At 43.6% G+C, this 21416-nt stretch overlaps 1 protein-coding gene across 1 annotated transcript in view; it reads left to right on the top strand.

Annotated features, from left to right (window-relative positions):
• Window positions 1–21416, top strand: part of STK3 (serine/threonine kinase 3) — a 231141-nt gene that overhangs the window by 33961 nt on the left and 175764 nt on the right. Inside the window, exons 3-6 of the mRNA XM_073679611.1 lie at window positions 9669–9797; window positions 13018–13132; window positions 19813–19977; window positions 20055–20222. Coding sequence (XP_073535712.1) covers window positions 9669–9797; window positions 13018–13132; window positions 19813–19977; window positions 20055–20222 — 577 coding nt within the window. The remainder of the gene's footprint in view (window positions 1–9668; window positions 9798–13017; window positions 13133–19812; window positions 19978–20054; window positions 20223–21416) is intronic.

The raw sequence follows: 21416 nt of genomic DNA, 5'->3' as shown, positions 1-21416 counted from the left end.
CGCATCTCGGAGCCCCAAAATTATTTTCCGAGCTAGATGCAGCTAAAAATTATTAGTAATTTTAAATCTGGTGGAACTTAGTATAGATGGCCTAATAGGATAAGTGCTGCACACTGCTACAAAGCCCAAATTATTTTCCAGCCAAGATACAGATAAACATGATTAGTAATTTTAAATCTGGTGGAGCTTATTATAGATGGCCTAATAGAATCAGTGCTGCACACTGCTACAAAGCCCAAATTATTTTCCAGCCAAGATACAGATAAACATGATTAGTAATTTGAAAGCTTAAAACGGTTGGTAGGGTGATTTTAACCAATCATCAAGCTTTTACTCTTCCCCAGGATGACACAGGGGTAGAAAAGTCGTTTCGGATCCATGATTTGTTCATCTTTATGAACGTGAGTCTGTCTACATTATCAGTGGAGAGCCGCGTGCGCTTATCTGTCAGCACACCACCAGCAGCGCTGAACACACGTTCAGACAGAACGCTGGCTGCGGGGCATGACAAGATCTCCAAGGCGTAAGTGGCTAGCTCCGGCCATTTATCCAGATTGGAAGCCCAAAAAGAGCAAGGGTCCAGTGACACAGTCATGGCTTCAATGTTTACTTGGAGATACTCCTGTACCATCGTCTCTAGGCGTTGACTATGTGTCAGACTTCTTGTCTCCTGTGGCCTTGCAAAGGATGGGCTAAAAAAGTGGTGAAATGATTCCGCAAAATTGATGTTACCAGCAGATACTGTGGTTCTGTTAAGGTTTGAGTGCTGAACACTTGACGGTCCCACGGTTGGCAAGTTGGAACTGTGAGATTCACTTCGTGCACCACTGGTGTTTTGTGGCAAAGCACATGTAAGATTCTGCAACAGTCTCTGCTGATACTCCTGCATGCGTGCATCCCTTTCTATGGCAGGAATAATTTCGGCAAATTTACTTTTGTACCGGGGATCTAACAGTGTGGCAACCCAGTAGTCAGGATTATTTCTAATTCTCACAATTCGAGGGTCATGTTGCAGGTAGTGCAGCAAGAAGGCACTCATGTGTGTTGCGCATCCAGGAGCACCAAGTCCCTGTTGTGTTGGTGGCGAGGTAACAATCATGCTTCCCTCCTCTGTCCTCTCCCCCCAACCTCGCACAACAGAAATGTGATCAAGGTCTCCCTCATCTGATGAGTCTTCCATCAGTTCGTCCTCCACTTCTTCCTGGGCTCCTGCACCTTCCTCACTAGTTTGGCTGCTACCATGCGCCCTGGTAGAACCATCTCCCCCACCCTCACATGCCTGCCGCCTTGGTGCTGCCGACCGTCTGGACCTTGCAGATGTTAGCCCTTCCGCATACAACTCCTCCTCCTCTACTTCCTCCACCTCCTCTTGTGCCACCACCTGACTCCGAATTCTGTTTAACATGTGCTCCAGCATGTAAATAATCGGAATAGTCATGCTGATAATGGCATCGTCAGCACTAAACATCTTCGTCGCCATTTCAAAACTGTGCAGAAGGGTGCATAGGTCCCTGATCTGAGACCACTCCTCCAGCGTGATTTGCCCCACCTCTGGATCTCGTTGGCCCAGGCTATACGTCATAACGTCTTGCACCAGGGCTTGTCGGTGCTGCCACAGTCGCTGCAACATGTGCAGAGTTGAATTCCACCGGGTAGGCACATCGCATTTTACCCGGTGAAGTGGCAGGCCCAACGACTTCTGTAGAGATGTAAGTCGGTGAGCTGCGGGATGCGAACGGCGGAAGTGAGCACACAGCGACCGTGCCCTCTGCAGAAGGCCATCTAGTCTGGGATAGTGGGCTAAAAATTGTTGGACAACCAGGTTCAACACGTGAGCCATACAAGGCACGTGTGTGACATTGCCCCGGCGAAGGGCCGCACCCAGGTTTGCAGCATTGTCGCACACGGCCTTCCCTGATTTCAGGTCCAGTGGAGACAACCATTCATGAAATTGGTTCTCCAGAGCTGACCACAACTCCTCAGCTGTGTGACTCACATTTCCCAGACATTTCAAAGTAAAAACCGCCTGAGGACGTTGAGCCCTACTGCCAGCATAGTAAGGAGGTGTGCAGGATCCCTTCTGCGCAGTTAGAAAGCTTGTGGCATGACCAGACAGGCTTTGGGTGCAGGTGGAAGACCGAGAGGAGGTTGAGGAGGCAGAAGCAGTGGAGGAAAAATGACATAAAGAGGATTGACGCACAACTCGTGGGGACGGCAAGACTTGGACAGCAGCCCCTTGTCCTGCTGTCACCATAGTTACCCAGTGCCCAGTCAGCGACATGTAACGCCCCTGTCCATGCCTACTCGTCCAAGTGTCTGTGGTGAAATGCACCCTGTCACACACAGAGTTTCTCAAAGAAGCGGTGATGTTGTGTGCGACATGCTGGTGGAGCGCAGGCACACCTTTCTTTGAGAAGTAGTGCCGACTGGGCATCTGGTACTGGGGCACTGCGACGGACATAAGGTCTCGAAAATCCTCTGTGTCCACCAGGCGGAAAGGCAGCATTTCTGTAGCCAAGAGCTTGCAGATGGTGAAATTCAACCTCTTAGCTTTCTCATGGCTAGGAGGAAATGGTCTTTTACTTGTCCACATCTGAGGGACCGAGGGCTGGCTATTGTGCTTAGACGGGGTTGATAAGGGTGTCCCCGGCAAACTGCCGGTCTGTGAGGAAGATGCAGGCGGACATGTTAGGTTGCCTTGATCCAAAGGTGGTGCTATCGATGTCGAACAGCGCTCAACACCAGCTGGTGTTACCACCTCCAAAGAAAATGATGACCTGCCAATCACGCTGGCTGTTGCGGGTAAAGAGGTGGCAGGTCTGCGCCCCAAAACAGGTGTGACTGCTGTCCCCCCAGTCACAGAGGATGAAGAGGCCGCAGATGCACAAGATATGGCAGATGGTGGTTGGCCCGGCCGGCTAGGCCGCATTGTAGCACACTGAGCTTCCCACTGCAACTTATGCTTCATGTCCATGTGCCGATTCATGCATGAAGTACTCAAACTATGTATTTTTTGGCCTCTACTTAGCTTTTGCTGACAAATGTTACAGATAACACGAGTTGGGTCATCTTTATCGATCTGAAAAAATGCCCAGGCTATGCAAGGCTTAGCACCCATGCGACCTGAAGAGCCACCACGACTTGTGGTGAGAGGCAGAGTTGTGTTTGAGGATGCAGTTGTTGACGTGCTTCCAGTACTACGTCTCTGTCCAGGAAGGCGCAACCTGACCTCGTCGTCACTAGCATCTTCCTCCACCTCCTCTGCTGACCTCATCTCTTGGCTGACTGTGGGTTGACAGTAAGTGGGATCTCCAACCTCATCATCATCACCCTGTGCGTTATCACACCCGTCGTCCTCAGAGCCAACCTGTTCCTGCCCTGACAAAAAACTAAAGTTGTCGCTCCAATCAGGTATTTGAGTCTCATCATCGTCTTCCTCATTGTCTCCACCAGCAGGAGTTACAGTTTGGGAATGAGGGTCTACATTATGGTCAGAACCTTCTGCGTCTGGTCCTGGATCCGACTCATAAAGATTCTGGGCATCAGTGCAGATCATTTCCTCGTCTGGATTCACAGAAGCGCTGGAGTCGACCTCTGATTCCCAGGCTATAGTATGAGTAAACAGCTCTGCAGACTCAACCATCTGTTCTACTTCATACTCAGACGGGCAGCTGGAGATTTGGGAGCTGTGAGGAAGCAAGTGCGATTGGGGTGACACCTTTGAGGACTGGAGTATTTGTGATGTTGAAGTTGATGTGGAGGAGAGCCCACTTAAAGGAGCACTTGATATCCGTTGAAGCACCTGCTGTTTTTGTGCCTCATCTGGAATTTGTAGCGATTGGCGTGGCCGTAAGAAAGGGATCTTATCACATTGTCCGCTAAAAGAAGTAGACATTTTAGTTTGGCTGGAAGATGGTCTTTCTTCTGCAGATGTTACTGTTGCTTTAACACCTACCCCACGGACACAACCTTTTTTCCCCTTCCCAACACGCCTATTCCCCTTTCCACCAGCAGCAGGCCTTTTTCCACTCATTTTGGTGGTTAACTAATTCACAACTCTGGAGTTGTTTGCGCAAAAAAACAATGGATGGGAACCGAGCAGAGCTGAGTGGCCAAACTGTGGTATTAGGCCAAAACTATTGGCTGGTTTAGATGCAGAAAAAAATTATATTCGATTTGCAACCTGATGGAGGTCAGTATAGATGGACTAATAGAACAAGTCCCACGCACAGCTAGAAGCCCAAATATTTTTTCAGAGGTAGATGCAGAAAAAAAATATATTCAGTTTGCAACCTGATGGAGGTCAGTATAGATGGACTAATAGAGAAAGACCCACACACTGCTAGAAGGCCAAATATTTTTTCAGAGCTAGATGCAGACAAAAAATTATTTTGAATTTGCAACCTGATGGAGGTCAGTATAGGTGGACTAATAGAACAAGTCCCACACACTGCTAGAAGGCCAAATATTTTTTCAGAGCTAGATGCAGAAAAAAATTATATTCAGTTTGCAACCTGATGGAGGTCAGTATAGATGGACTAATAGAGAAAGTCCCACACACTGCTAGAAGGCCAAATATTTTTTCAGAGCTAGATGCAGATAAAAATTATTTTTAATTTGCAACCTGATGGAGGTCAGTATAGATGGACTAATAGAGAAAGTCCCACACACTGCTAGAAGGCCAAATATTTTTTCAGAGCTAGATGCAGAAAAAAATTATATTCAGTTTGCAACCTGATGGAGGTCTGTATAGATGGATTAATAGAGAAAGTCCCACACACTGCTAGAAGCCCAATATTTTTTCAGAGGTAGATGCAGAAAAAAAATATATTCAGTTTGCAACCTGATGGAGGTCTGTATAGATGGATTAATAGAACAAGTCCCACACACAGCTAGAAGCCCAATATTTTTTCAGAGGTAGATGCAGAAAAAAAATATATTAAGTTTGCAACCTGATGGACGTCTGTATAGATGGACTAATAGAGAAAGTCCCACACACTGCTAGAAGGCCAAATATTTTTTCAGAGCTAGATGCATATAAAAATTATTTTTAATTTGCAACCTGATGGAGGTCAGTATAGATGGACTAATAGAGAAAGTCCCACACACTGCTAGAAGGCCAAATATTTTTTCAGAGCTAGATGCATATAAAAATTATATTCAGTTTGCAACCTGATGGAGGTCAGTATAGATGGACTAATAGAGAAAGTCCCACACACTGCTAGAAGCCCAATATTTTTTCAGAGCTAGATGCAGAAAAAAATTATATTCAATTTGCAACCTGATGGAGGTCAGTATAGATGGACTAATAGAATGATGCTATGCCCAAAAGATTTTACTTCACTAGGTGCAGTAAAAAAATTGGTATTCTATACACAGGTGGTATATCTTGCAACACAGATAGGCTACTCCACTGACTAACACACTCTGCAATAGGCCAAAAAGGATTAGCTTTGCTAGATTCAGCCAAATGCTGTGAAAAAAACTTGCACAGCACTGGCACAGACCTGCCTGGCAAAAACTGATAGGAACTGATGTAACCTAGTCCTGAAAAGGACTCCAATTACAATTAGTCTTTACTCCCACAACCTATCTATTTAAGAGCACAGACCTGCCTGATAAAAGTCGTAGGAAATGCTGTAACCTAGTCCTTAAAAGGACTGCAATCACAACTATTCCCTACTCCCAAGCTATCTGTAGATTTGTGCGAAAATTGGCTTGAAATTAACAAGGTATAGCGCACACAGCAACAGCGGTGCCGTCTAACACGCAGCTGCAGCAGTGAGAAAATGGTGGCGACGGGGAAAATGGCTGGGTCTTATAGGGCAAGGACATGTGACATACACTGCCAATGACACATGCCCTTGCTTGTGTGAAAAAAAGCACTTCGCTCCGTGTGTGCGCTGCTGATAGGCTGACAGATTGCACCTCCCCACTGCAAATGCGGGAAAGAGAAAAAAAAATGGAGATCTTCATTGTTCCTGCAGAGATCCATCCCCTGCCCCTCCCCCCACCCCGCTGTACACTCAAACTGCGTATTAACATTAATTTTCATCATTACTGAGAAAAAATCCAGTTATGATTTTGGTGCACGAACAGTTATCGAACATAACCTCGAACAGCCGAATTTTTCTCAAATCGTTCGTGTTCGCCGAACGGCTCGAACACCGCCCAAAACAGCTCGAATTTGAGATTGGCGAACAGTTCGAGTTGAACAACGCTCATCTCTATTTATAACACGCGACATAAGTATTTCTTCAATGTGACTGCACAGGTAGGAGCTTCCGGACGTGTTTCTACAGAGGCTTTTTGTTCCTTGATATAGTAACGGTTCTCGCTTTACTATTCATAGATGCAGAAGTCTCCTGCGCCGGCGGGATTTTCTGTCATTTCCTGTTGCAGAACAGTAGCAGCCTTTCCCTTTTGACTTATGTGTTTATTTTACTTTTTCTGTATATCCTGATTGCAACAGCTTCTCTGCAGGGATCTTCTTGTGCATCAGTAGAGCTGTCACTTCCTCTACTTAGGTTATGTTCACACTTGATGGGTTTTTCAGCGGTTTTGATGTTTTTTTATGAAAATTTTCAGCTGCCTTTTGCAGTATCAGCAAAGTCTATGAGAAACCAGAATTCTCTGTTCACACACCATGTTTTTTTTTTTTTTTGTTCAGGATTTTGTGCCTTGCATATTTTGATGAAAATAGAGCATGTCACTTCTTTGAGCTTCTTTTCAGAGTTTTTTCACCCATAGGAAGTAATGGGTGGTGAAAAAATGCTTAAATAATGCATCAAAAACGCGTCAAAATTTGTATCAGCGTTTTTGATGCAAAAATAGAATGGGGTTCTTTTTTTTCACAGAACTTTATGTACATGCATAAATAGAGACAGAAGGACAGTGGAAAAAACGCATCAAAAAAACACCAAAACTGCAAGAAAAATCCTGAACAAAATGCCCTTGAATATCCGGTTTTTCTGCAGAAAATTGACGCTAAAAAAACCCAACAAAACATGATGTGTGAACATAGCCTTATCCTAAATGGTTTAGGCTTACTAGTCAATAGCAGAGCATGAGTAAAAACACTGTGTGAAACTCTTGGCACTGTTATGTGTTCATTAGGTAGAAGCCAAATGCTGATTCCAGTATTAAAGAGGTTGAAAATGTAACAACCACAACACGTTTCAGCTCCCAGGATCGGACTCTTAATCGGATCGTAGTAGTACCAGGTGCCCAGTTATAAGGGCGCCAAATGGGCCATTAGTAAGTCACATACATGGATCACAATTTTTTTAATAACATACCGCTCTGGCAAAAATTAAGAGACCACTGCAAAATTTTCATTTTCTCAGATTTTTCTCTTTATAGGTATATTTTTGAGTAAAATGTACATTATTGTTTTAGTCTATAAACTACTGACAACATTTCTCAGAAATTTAAAGCTAAAAATTTTGTATTTATTTGCAGCAAATGAGAAATCGTCAAAATACTTAAAAAAAAAAAAAAAAAAAAGTGCTTTCAGACCTCAAATTGCTCATGTTTTAACTGTGAAATCAATATTTGTCAATATTTGGTAGACTAACCATGATTTTTAATCACCGCTTTCATACGTCTTGGCATGCTTTCCACCAGTCTTGCCATGCTTTCCAATAGAAAACTGTTCAGTGGTCTCTTAATTTTTGCCAGAGCTGTATGTATGTAGAAAATTTTTGTAAAGGTAAACTAAAAAGGGAAATATGATTAGTTTTTATCAACTAAAATAACTAAATAATTGAAGGAAAAAAAAAAAAAGTGTGCATACCTTTTTAGTATTAAATTAAAGGGGCTGTCGAGGCTTGGGATACAAATCCAGTTACTCTGTGACTGCAGACTGAATTCTCACAGCATTGACTGTGCACACTGTCAGGATTCTACAGTGTCGGGAGCTGACCGTTATGTGATCACATGGATATGATTTGATACCTCTGGCCACATTCTGACTAGACGTGTCTGGCCTTGCTCAATCCACTTGTATTGTGCGTACATCTTGTCGGCACGTGACAACATGCATACAAATCGCATTCTTGCTGTCACATTTTTACTATTATACTATTTCTCACAGCACTGGGACATTTATATATGTGGCAATAACAAATTTGCTTATTTTTCTTTTTTCTTTTTTTATTTTTAATGTGGGGAAGAGTGCTGTTTCAAATTTTCATGTGGTGTTTTTGTTATTTCTTAGTCCTTTTTTTATAATTTTTTTTTGTCTTTTTTGGGTACTTAAACCTGTGATCTTTTGATCTATATACTACAGTACAACTAGTTTGCAATATATAGAAAAAAATGATGTTCTGATTTGAAGTCCGGCCCCATTCTGGGATTCACAGACATGACAATCTAACGGCGGGGGCAATTGGGAGGCTGATGCTTGTATTTTATCGTGTCGAATGTTGTTGGGAACCTGACATAAGGCTTACGCTTCTCCTATGTTGGGTAGAGCTTAAATTTGCCAACTTTGGTGAGATGGAGATCTACTGCAATAATGCAAAAGAGGAATGGAGGACCTGACATCACTCCTGACATTTCTGTTTTTGTAAATTTTTGCATACCCCTTAAAATAATTCTTGGCCATCTTTTATTAGAACTTTGATTTGCAATATTATTACTCTTGGAGATCTTTAACTGTATTAATCACAGGTTACCATTTTGCTTTTCCTTAAACATCATTCAGACATTCGTTTTTCACATACCAATTATTGGTTAGGGAGCTGTTCACACGTTCGTATTATTTTGTGGACTGAGTGTCCATGCAAAAATCATGTAGACGTGTCCATGTTTTACCGGCATCTCGAATGAAAAGTATCAATACGAGACTATGGATCCTTGGAAATCATGAGCAGCGCATGGAGAGGGCATCAGTGTGCGGTCTGTGATTAACATCGCGAAGGATCAGAGAAGCATTGTCCTATATTTATACATATGAGAAAATCACTGATGATCAAAACGGTCACTGACCAAATAATGATCAATTCTGATCCAAAACTTTGAGATTCGTACCATTTTATTTGTGTACGTGAACAAACATGGATGTCTGAACGAGGCCTTAGGATGACCAGTGCTGACAGTATTATGGCTGACAAACCCCATTGACTCTCGTAACAGTTGTCTATTTTATTCCAACATTACCAGGAGGAACATGGGAGGAAAGGGACAGTGCGGAGCTGTAAGAAGAGACCTTTATTGGAATGTGTGCATTTACTAGCACAGACATTAGGAGGGATAACAAAGTTTCTTTTAAAGTATAGTTGGCTCCTAGATCTGAAGCCTCTGTCGCTCCAGCTCTATTCTCTGACCAGGCGGCCCTAAGTGGAGAATAGAGCTGGAGTGGCAGAGGCTTTAGATCTACACTAGCTCATCAACCTCATTCAAACCCTGATTTTCTTAATTACAGAGAAACGGACTAGCCATGTAAAGGTATTGCTTGTCTTGTCCTTGAAATAGCTACATAAGCATATTAATATTAGGGGGTGAAATCCTGTAAACAAATCAGACCACACTGTATTAATAATTGATAATTTCTAAAAGTTCAGTATTTTTTTTTGGGCATGTATATAATTTTCTGTTGCTATATTCTATTTAAGATGTTTGTGTTTTTTTATTTCCTGCTCAATTATTTTCCTTTCCCTCTGTAGGTCCTATGGCAGTGTATTTAAAGCCATTCACAAAGAGTCGGGGCAGGTTGTTGCAATTAAACAAGTTCCTGTGGAATCCGATCTTCAAGAAATCATTAAGGAGATCTCGATCATGCAGCAGTGTGACAGGTACTCCGGTCGCTGATATCACCTGAGTTAGTAGCTTAGGCTGAGTCATTAGAATTCACCTATTATTTTTCTTTTAATTACTGTGAGCTTTATAATTTCTTGTGTTGCGATGTTCACCAAAGATAGATAGCTGTTGGCTGAAGAATCGTTTGACTGCCGGTTGCCTCTCCCAACTCCCTTATACATTGGAGTACTCCCCTATACACAGCAGCGCTCTGAGAGAGTCACTACTGGACTTTTTTGTCGGATGAAAAGGATCGTCAGTCCGAAATCTGACATTTTGGAGTAGGCAGTCGGGAGGACCCCATATACATTAGGCTATTTGGCTGACATTAGTGTATCGGGCCTTAAAGGCAATGTGTCACTGTTTTTAATACAAAATGGCATGTACTTTGTTAACATGTATTTACGTATTTTTTTTCTGCAGCTGCTGGGGCAATACGGCAGCCCCAGTCCATAGGAGACAGCGGTCGGTGTCCGACTGCATCTCCTACACTGGCTGCCTTAGCTGTGAGCTGTGCCCACCCCCTGGGCTGTCCAGTTCTCACCTGTGGGGTTAGCCAAAGTGTCATTTTATTGTAGTCCTAATCTCTGCTCTGAACTTCTTCCAGCGGTGAGAACAGCTTTGTAACCTTGGATTAGTAGTACAATACCAGGCTGCCAACCTGTACTCACCGCCACTGTCACTGCAGTGTTCGGAGCACTGCAGTGTAATCATCATACTGCTGTGCTGTGAACACTGTCTTAACTCTGCTCAGTCAGTGTAAGGACTCATTCAGATATCAGTCTGCGGGCTTGTTAGATGTCTGTTTCGCTTTGTAGAAGCAATGCTGCCAGCAGTGCTTGGTGACGCTGTCCACATCTTGGTATCACTTTGCAGTCTCCAAAAAAAAAAGTGTTTTTGCACTGTGATCCTAAACTTGATTCCCCCTTATCTTTTTGCAGACACCTAGAGGGGGCGGGGAGAAGTGACATCACACACATTCAAGCAGATCCCGCCCACTTTTACTGCAGTCATAATGCGAGCTAGCAGTGCACTAGGTTTTCATGGCATTTTTCAGCAACTACTCCCCCTAGTGTCTTATAGGTTGACTAGACGGTGGCCCGATTCTAACGCATCGGGTATTCTAGAATATGTATGCGGCCGACCGGGCGCAATTAGCAGAGCGGTGTTTAAATTTGGCGCCAAAATCGCTGATTGGTCGCGGCTGGCAACCGCGACCAATCAGCAAAGCGGTGTTTAAATTTGGCGGGTATCTCTGTGATTGGTCGCGGGCTGTGGCCGCGACCAATCAGCGAACCGTGTTAGTGAGGACTGGAGAGCGTGTTTAAATTTGGCGCCAATAATGCTGATTGGTCGCGGCCTGCAAACTCGACCAATCAGCAGAGGGGTGTTTAAATTTGGCGCTGAAATCGCTGATTGGTCGGCCGGCGGCCGCGACCAATCAGCAGAGCGTTGTTTAAATTTTCCGCCCATATCGCTGATTGGTCGCTGGCGTCGACCGCGACCAATCCGCGTCGTATTAGTGAGGACCGGGTAGTGGCGCTGCCCGAGCGGCTACTTCCGCTGCGAGCAGCTGGGAGATGAGCGGCTGCTCGCAGCAGAAGCATCCCGACCGGCAGCGCCGCTCCCCGGTCCTCAGTTCACACTTGCCGTCGGAAGATCAGCGGCCCCAGCCGCTGATCTCCCGACGTTAGCCGCATGGAGGTCAGCGGCGCCGGTCGGGGTAGTTCTGCTGCTAGCGCCGCTCATTCATCTCCCTGCTGCATCGCCGCTGACCTCCGTGCGGCAGATGAGCCGCTAACGGCCGCCATCTTTTTTCTGAAAGGCCGGACCAATGAGCAACGCGGGATTTCCTGGACAGACAGACATACAAACCGACCGACGGGATAAGACAATTATATATATATATAGATTATATCAAAACTGTTTTAAATTATTTTTCATATTTTGTACCATTAAAAAAATCATTTTTTTTTTTTTGTTTAAATTAAAACATGAATGCTTTAGTTGTTGAAAAATACATTTTTGATGATACATTCCTTTTAAGTATCAGTGGCTCGTTTGCCAAAAAATGGTGTGGGGGGGGGGGGGAGCTGTCCGTTGTGCCTGTACAGTGATGGCTCATATTACATTTGACCCGCAGTCTCCCCCATCACTTCACTCCACACACGTGGCCTATATCTGTGTAGAGGCTGCTGTAATCACAGGAGTTTAGTTACTACAAAGATTGATATTACCTTTTTTTTCTTCTTTAGTAAAGGTGGATTTACATCGCAAAATTATCGGTAATGCTTGTTTCCCATAATTAAAGAAAAAAAAAAAAAAAAAGCCGCCAATCACTCGACGAACTTGTCCTTTGGATGTAACGATTTTTAAGCTTGCATAAAATGTATTATTCTCGGCGGCATCATCCTGTCTGTGTACATAGAACGATCTGTTACCAATAGTTCTGTGTGCATGGAAGTGCAATAGACCAGTCTAAACAATCTGCTATGTGACTGCTGATTTGCTTTGATACAGCTGAGAGCAGCATGATGTAGGGGCGGAGACCCCGATTCCAGTGATGTGTCACTTACTAGGCTGGCTCTTGCTGTTTAATTTAAATCCAGTGTTTTATCAGCAGGAGATGATCACTACAGGACTAGGTGCCTCGTGCCTCCTAGTCAAGTGCTCTGTGGAACGCTGCCTCCATCACTACTGATGGGCAGCTTTCTGCCTATGCACAGTGTACTCTGAAAGCTGCCAATCAGTGATGTGGGCGGGGTTATATTGAGCTCAGAATTGTGAGCACTGCTAGATCTGCAGCAGAGAAAACAGTGATTTTATCAAAAGGACAGCATGCCGATCAACCATTGCTATCAGGGTCTTGGTCCCTACATCATGCCTGTCTCAGATTAAATAGCATATGGTCCAGTAGATTGTTTTATCTAAAAACATTACTTAAGACCAGATCCTCGCAGTGATTTCTTGCTGGCTCTCACAGTTGGTCGTAGTCTGTGCCAAAATGTTTTAACATTCTCTCAATTTACTTTCTATACATTAGAATAAACACCTAAGACGGCCGTTATTTTGTTAAATCAGATATCTGTGCAGCCAGGGGATCCTCACCAACATGGAGGGATTTCCCTCACAGTTTTAGAGCAGGAGAATGTTGGTTATATGATCATTTCAAAGTATAAAATATCACTTATAAAAATTTTTTTTTTCTTTTTGTAGCCACTACGTTGTGAAATATTATGGTAGCTACTTTAAAAACACAGACTTATGGATAGTAATGGAGTATTGTGGAGCTGGCTCCGTCTCCGACATAATTCGATTACGAAATAAAACAGTAAGTAAATTTAGTCTATTATTTTTTTATACAATGTGTTAAATGTGACTTTTTTCCTATCCTTTTGAAAACGTGTTTTGTAAACTGTGCATGAAGTAGCCTATTGTGTTATTATGAATCAAATTAGTTTAAAAATGTCTGGAAGAGACTCGTTTTGAGTCCAAAATGTGATTCCGCTTGGTTACTAATCGGTGAATGAGCCTTAAAGCTACTTTTCATAAATGGACAACACGTGTGGAAAAAGTTGACTAACATTTTTTGATAATCCAAAAGTGCTAGCCCAAAAAAAATTACAAATAATAAAAAGCTAAACAGATACTTAATAAGTCTTCAAGTTGCTTTTGCATGTTATGCAAATAGGCCAACAATTCTTGAAAGGTGCGATTTTGGTGGCTCTTTGGAGGCACAGTATAACGTGGGAGACGGCACCAGGAGAGAATGCGCTCAGGGTATGAGTGGGTTAACAATAGATGTAGGAAACGGCAAGATAGTCTTAGTATGACGTGCAATATTCAGCGAATAATATTACCTTTATTGAAGTCCATAAATTGACAGATTACAAACCAGTTTTTGGCTCTGGACAGGAGAATTCTTCAGTCTATTTCCTGACGAAAGCTCCTGTCTGGAGATGAAAATCTATTTGTGATATGTCAATATGTGTACTTCAATAAAGGTAATATTATTCGCTATTATTTGCACTTTATAATTTAACTGAGCTGCGCGCCGCCACCTCGCCTTTTCCGACAGTCCATAGGAGTCAACTCTACACTTCAAGTCAAGATTCTCCCGTCATATACAGCACCTGTTTCCATAAACTCTAGTGTCCCAAATTATTGTAAAATCTCACTGCTAGAAAGCATTAAATGCCTTCATGAGCCTGGTATTATATTTGGGTAATAAATAAGAAAAAATTCAGCTCATTGCTGAGATGCTGTTCCAATTCGGGAGGAGCACGGCACTGTGGACTGAACAGTGTTCAAGAGCCATGTAGCTCGAAATGCATGTGGATTGATTCCTGTTATACACACCACCCCTCTTTATTGCTTTGTTGTCTGAGAGACCCAATTTTTTATCAATTTCATTCTTAAAGGATTTCCAATAAAGATTTTGCAACTTTTTAATTACTCCGATGTGTTGAGCTGGTTCCAATTCCAATTTCCTCAATTATATTTGGGTCCAGTGACTTTGCACTATCCTCATTGTCAGTACCACGGACAGTGCCAGGAGGGACATGTGCCGATGGTCATCACGTGGTACAAGTTTCTAAGGGCAGCTCATCACTTCAGCGATTAATATGTAACTTGGGAGCTGAAGGTGAAGTATGTGTCGTACATACATGTACAGATCCTATGTAAATGACAATATGCTCTGTATAATTGTATTAGGGACCATTTTACCATTTTATTCAATTAACGGTCGCCATCCACTGAAACAGGAGAGCGCTGAGAAAGTCTGCAGTGGAAACTTCTCTAATAAGCTCCATAATTGTTTTACATCTCGATTGCATAAAAATAGAAACTACTGGAAAATTACAAATTATGTGTGGTGACCATAAACAAGAGAAAGTAAATGCAATACGAGAAAGGAATGTTAATGGATTCAGGCTAAATACATTTTTATCCGTACCCTTCAATCTTGTGAGCACTGAACCAACCACCTCTACTTCCCCGACGCGTTTGTTCCCGACCTGCACAATGCTCCTTTCTGACCATACAGCCTGCAGCGCTACCAGCCCCGCTGATGGGAACCCTCTGATTTTTGTTTGCCTCTGTGCTTCTGTCTCCTTTAATCTGTAGGTGAAGCAGCCTTTATTTTATTATGGCCGGATTTGCAATCATGTTAAACCTCAGAAACGTCCATGTTTGCTGATCACAGTAGATAACGCAGATTGTACATTTTCCAGCTGCTCAGGAAAAACATCTGCACTTACCGCAGAGCATGATATTGCATTCTTACAGGGCCGGCCAACCCTAAATGGGACTTTGAAGTGGGAATTGAGAAAATGGAAAAGAGCATTTAACCTTTCGCTGTTTAAGAAGCTTAGAAAAAGCCGATTATTTGTGCAGGTTTTCAGCCCCCTCTAGCGTAAAGGACCTGCACTGCTCTGCTGGGTTTTGCTTATTTCTGCAAAGAAATGTTACAGTAAACATGTCATTTCTCAGTTCTGGAAATCTATGAATATTATGCACAACCATCTTTAGTTTAAACATACATGCATATTTTTTTGCATGCTTTATTATTTTATATATTACAATGCTATTCCATATGTCAATATTTTACATTTGCCTTATGCTATTTTTTTTAATTGGGGGAATAAGAAGGTAAAACATTTTTGTTAAAGGAAGACTAAACCTAGAAATAAATGCTTAAAGGGGTTGTCCGATCCAAATCGATAAGTCTGCAGTCACTCTGTGTGACTGCAGACTTATGAATCCCCCTAGCGCACCCACTGTGCACTGCGGGTTTGCCAGTTTCTGAGCTGCTACCGGACTGTATGTATGTGTTATATATACACGCCAGGCAAGGGCCCATCTAGTGGGTGTGGCCTCGCTCCATACAAGTGTATGCGGCCATCCGGTGGGCGTGGCCAACTGAAGGCTGCAGCCTTGCTCCATACAAGTGTATGAAGAGCGAGGCCACGCCCACTGGCCGAGAGCATCTATAACTCATAGATACCTCCTCCGGTCCGGAGTCAGAAACCGGCGAACCCCCACAGCGCACAGTGCGTTCGCTGGGGGGATTCATATTTCTGCAGTCACACAGAGTGACCTATCAATTTGGACTGGACAACCCCTTTTAAAGAGAACCTATCACTTTCTCAAAAAATTGGGCTGCTTGATTTTAGCCATGTATGTTACAAAGGAAAAATATACTTTCAAAGCCGCTGAGGACCCAGCCACGCGGAAGACTGGTCAGACAAGTGAGTCCCCGACGGCTTTTCCCTCCGATTGATAGGTCTGTCCCTATACATGCATGCAAAGAGAGACCTGTCACTGAAGGGTAGCAGGTGGGGAGAAGCCACCAGAGACCCACCTGTCTGACTAGTCTATAGCACTACTTGGTCCCAGTCTGCTTTTAAAGCATGTTGTTGTTTTTTTTTTTTTTTTTTTTTCATGAAACGCCGCAGCGTTTCAGAGTTGAATCATGCATTCAGTGCCTGATACATGCTCCTGTGGATTGGGCAGCATGTATTAGTTATCAGATTTCCTTTAAATACCTTGTAAAAATCTCTGAGCTCCACTGATTTTGTCACTCTTTTCTGTTTTGTGCTGCCTCACTCCATTGCAGAGATATTCACATTTGTTGCTTTAGGAGCGCACTATGTGAAATCTCTGCTTGCAGTTTAACAAGGCATTTTTTATTCAGTCTTCTCTCAGGCGTGCGCTTTTAGCCCCTACTTCCCAGACGTTGGCAGTCACAGCTCGCCATCAGATCTAGCAGTCCCAGATGCTGCTGAGCTGTGATTTAATCTGCAGCATGCATTTTATGCATGACCCAAAAAGGTCAGCCTTGTAGGAAGTCTGATGTTTATCCCTTACAGATAAATTCATTGCCGAGATGTAGTGGGAGCTCTGCTGCAGCCAGTTGTCATACAGCATGACAGGGACATGGCTGAGCATCTGAGACGCACAAGTTTTTTTTTTTTCTTTATACATATTTCCAGTTTTTAATTGCAATACAAATCTGGTCAAGAGTGACATTAATGGTGATGGTGGAGATTGTTTTTACCTTTTTTGTGTATTTTCTGCCTTTTTAGTGTGTTATTTTTTAAATATGTGGTCACAATACAGCTTCATGCACACAGTCTGTGTTGCAGCTCTGTAGGATAGACTTGTGTGCTACCCTATAATATTTTGTCATCTGTTGTATTTGTACCTCTGTACATCTCAGCATTGTGTGCTCCATGGAGCCGTAATATAACTGAATGAGGCGCTCTGCAGTGCAGATTTGTAGTTTCCTGCACTTGCCCTTTTGTTTTCTATTTATTTATTTTTTTATCTTCTATTTCTCATAAACTGCTCAAAAAAATAAAGGGAACACTTAAACAGAATATAGCTCCAAGTAATCAAACTTCTATGAAATCAAACTGTCCACTTAGGAAGCAACACTGATTGACAATCAATTTCACATGCTGTTGTGCAAATGGAATAGACAATAGATGGAAATTATTGGCAATTATCAAGACACCCTCAATAAAGGAGTGGTTCTGCAGGTGGGGACCACAGACCACATCTTAGTACCAATGCTTTCTGGCTGATGTTTTGGTCACTTTTGAATGTTGGTTGTGCTTTCACACTCATGGTAGCAAGAGATGGACTCTACAACCCACAGAAGTTGCTCAGGTAGTGCAGCTCATCCAGGATGACACATCAATGCAAGCTGTGGCAAGAAGGTTTGCTGTGTCTGTCAGCGTAGTGTCCGGAGGCTGGAGGCGCTACTAGGAGACAGGCCAGTACACCAAGTGACGTGGAGGGGGGCCGTAGGAGGGCAACAACCCAGCAGCAGGACCACTACCTCCGCCTTTATGCTAGAAGGAACAGGAGGAGCACTGCCAGAGCCCTGCAAAATGACCTCCAGCAGGCCACAAATGTGCATGTGTCTGGGCAAACTGTCAGCAACCGACTCCATGAGGGTGGTATGAGGGAGGGCCCGACGTCCACAGATGGGGGTTGTGCTCACAGCCCAACACCGTGCAGGACGCTTGGCATTTGCCACAGAACACCAGGATTGGCAAAGTCGCCACTGGCACCCTGTGCTCTTCACAGATGAAAGCAGGTTCACACTGAGCACATGTGACAGATGTGACAGAGTCTGGAGACGCCGTGGAGAGCGATCTGCTGCCTGCAACATCCTTCAGTATGGCCTCCCTACAACGCCTGGGCATGCTCCTGATGAGGTTGCGGATGGTCTCCTGTGGGATCTCCTCCCAGACCTGGACTAAAGCATCCGCCAACTCCTGGACAGTCTGTGGTGCAACGTGACATTGGTGGATGGAGCGAGACATGATGTCCCAGATGGGCTCAATCGGATTCAGGTCTGGGGAACGGGCGGCCAGTCCATATCTTCAATGCCTTCATCTTGCAGGAACTGCTGACACACTCCAGCCACATTAGGTCTGGCATTGTCCTGCATTAGGAGGAACCCAGGGCCAACTGCACCAGCATACGGTCTCACAAGGGGTCTGAGGATCTCATCTCGGTACCTAATGGCAGTCAGGCTAACTCTGGCGAGCACATGGAGGGCTGTGCGGCCCTCCAAAGAAATGCCACCCCACACCATTACTGACCCACTGCCAAACATGTCATGCTGAAGGATGTTGCAGGCAGCAGATCGCTCTCAACGGCGTCTCCAGACTCTGTCACATGTGCTCCGTGTGAACCTGCTTTCTTCTGTGAAGAGCACAGGGCGCCAATGGTGACTTTGCCAATCCTGGTGTTCTGTTTCAAATCCCAAGCGTCCTGCACGTCCCCCATCTGTGGACGTCGGGCCCTCATACCACCCTCATGGAGTCGGTTTCTAACAGTTTGTGCAGACACATGCACATTTGTGGCCTGCTGGAGGTCATTTTACAGGGCTCTGTCAGTGCTCCTCCTGTTCCTCCTTGCACAAAGGCGGAGGCAGCGGTCCTGCTGCTGGGTTGTTGCCCTCCTACGGCCCCCTGCACGTCTCCTGGTGTACTGGCCTGTCTCCTGGTATCGCCGCCAGCCTCTGGACACAACGCTGACAGACACAGCAAACCTTCTTGCCACAGCTGGCATTGATGTGCCATCCTGGATGAGCTGCACTACCTGAGCAACTTCTGTGGGTTGTAGAGTCCGTCTCTTGCAACCACCAGTGTGAAAGCACAACTAACATTCAAAAGTGACCAAAACATCAGCCAGAAAGCATTGGTACTGAGATGTGGTGTTGCTTCCTAAGTGGACAGTTTGATTTCACAGAAGTTTGATGTACTTGGAGTTATATTCTGTTGTTTAAGTGTTCCCTTTATTTTTTTGAGGAGTGTATATATAACAATGTATTTTTATGGTGCCTTTATACTGAGGTGAAGAAAAATATTTATCTTGTTCCTATAAGGTTTTGAGCCCACGATCAGGAAGAGCAGTGTTTTGGACGCAGCTCACCTGCACTGTGTCCAAAATGCTGCGTTCTACATAACAAGCACAATGGATGGGACTTAGTCTCCACTATGAAATTTCCACAGTAGAATGTCATTAGATGCGGTAACGCCACATGGTTTAGTGAACACATGCAGATTTACCTGCGTGATTATAACGCAGTGTTTTGGATGCAGCGAGAATACGCTGCATCCAAAGCGCTGCTGTTCCTGATCGTGGTAATGTAGCCTAAAAGTATTAAAAGTAATAAGCAATTACAATTTTTTATTTTTAGTGTCTACTCAGGTCTTGAACCCACACCTTTCACATTACAGATTGATGGGAGCTTTATTGTGCCAAGCCACAAGCTTTTTTGAGCAGTGTATTACAGATTTGCTTTGTTTTATGTGTACTATTGATTTATGAAATAATAATTAAATCGACGGTTACACTTTAGCCATACATACAGCTCAAAAATTTGAATTTTGCTTCGTTGTTGCATTTCGAGTATTGTAGTGTACTGTAAACTTGTGTATTTTTCATAAAAAACAAAACAAAAAAATGAATATCTGGTTTGTTTTTCAGCTAACGGAGGATGAAATTGCTACGATACTTAAATCCACGCTCAAAGGACTTGAATACTTACACTTTATGAGGAAGATCCACAGAGATATAAAGGCCGGGAATATCCTCCTTAACACGGAAGGTCACGCTAAACTGGCAGATTTTGGAGTTGCGGGCCAGTTGACTGTAAGTGCCATAGGAGGAGATGGATGTCTCTTAATTTTATGGTGGACTATCCAAAAAGTTTTATTTTTTTTGAATAGGACACAATGGCAAAACGCAATACAGTAATTGGGACCCCGTTCTGGATGGCTCCTGAAGTGATACAAGAGATTGGGTACAACTGTGTAGCGGATATTTGGTCCCTGGGAATTACTTCAATAGAAATGGCAGAAGGAAAGCCGCCTTATGCCGATATTCACCCAATGAGGGTAAGCGAGTTCTGAGTCATTTATAACCCTACAATTGTCACTTTGTCGTCAATAGAATCTATGTCTGAGAGTATTATTAAAGGGAATGCCCACCAGAGTAACTTACTACCTAACCTTAGGAAAAATGATAACTTGCTGTATCCCCACCGGTCCTCAGAATGGGGCTTTGGAGTCCTAGTATGAATGGAGCTATTCTCAAGCATGCACGCTTCTGCTCCATGTATTGTCTGGGGGACTGGCTGAGATAGGAGCGCGTCAGCTGGCCTTCCCCATTCTGTGCCATGAACACGACTCCAGAGCATTGGTTTCCGGAGTGCTGAGGGCTATGGTGGGTAATCACCTAGATCACCAGACTAGATGTTTTCTCTTACAGACTTTATACAGATATCACGTCCATATGCTTCCTTACTTTACTCTTTGTACCAAGCTATTGTGTTGTAGAGGCCTTTGCTTTTAAATAGGACCTCTCACCAAATTTTTCATGTTCAGCAGTTTAGGTTACAGCGGTTTTGACCCCATATCAATGACTTCCCACCCACCTATTTAGGATATATGAGCGTCAAGAGAGCTTTTACACAAGCGATTCTTAATTTGGCACACGCAGCCCATTTATATATTGCATGTTGGAAAAATGTATGGCTGGGTGCATCTGGAGCTGATCACTGGGCCATCTTAAAGGGGTAGTCCCATGCCCTGCACATCTTACCCCTTGTGCAGGGCATTGCGTAGCTTAGGTATTCCATGGTTACAACCACTCATAGTGACAGTTAGCTGTTAGTGGGTGTAGAAGGTGTAATAATAGCAAATTCCTCCAATTAGAAATGTAGTACAGTTCTTCTGATTCGCTAAGTCACTTACCCCATGTGCAGGGCATTGCAGTAGCTGAAAGGGGTATTTGCATCTACAAGATCTTATCTATCCCAATATACAGTAGGTGCAATAATAATAATAATAATAATAATAATAATAGTAAAACCAAATATCTCCAATTATAAATGTAGTATAGTTTTTCTGTTTCGCTTTGTCTCTTTCCTCATGTGCAGACATTGCAGGACCTTAGGTATCCATAGTTATGACCACTAACAACTAGCTAACTAACTGTCACTATATCAGTGGTCGTAACCATGGATACCTAAGGTCCTGCAATGCCCTGCACATGAAGAACCAGAAAAACTATACTACATTTCTAGTTGG

Source organism: Phyllobates terribilis, unplaced genomic scaffold (assembly GCF_046119375.1).
Source record: "Phyllobates terribilis strain yellow unplaced genomic scaffold, ASM4611937v1 Scaffold_4__5_contigs__length_816908805, whole genome shotgun sequence".
In the NCBI taxonomy this organism is placed as follows: domain Eukaryota; kingdom Metazoa; phylum Chordata; class Amphibia; order Anura; family Dendrobatidae; genus Phyllobates; species Phyllobates terribilis.
Note: the sequence above shows the minus strand (reverse complement) of the source record. Positions and strands in the feature narration are given on the sequence as shown.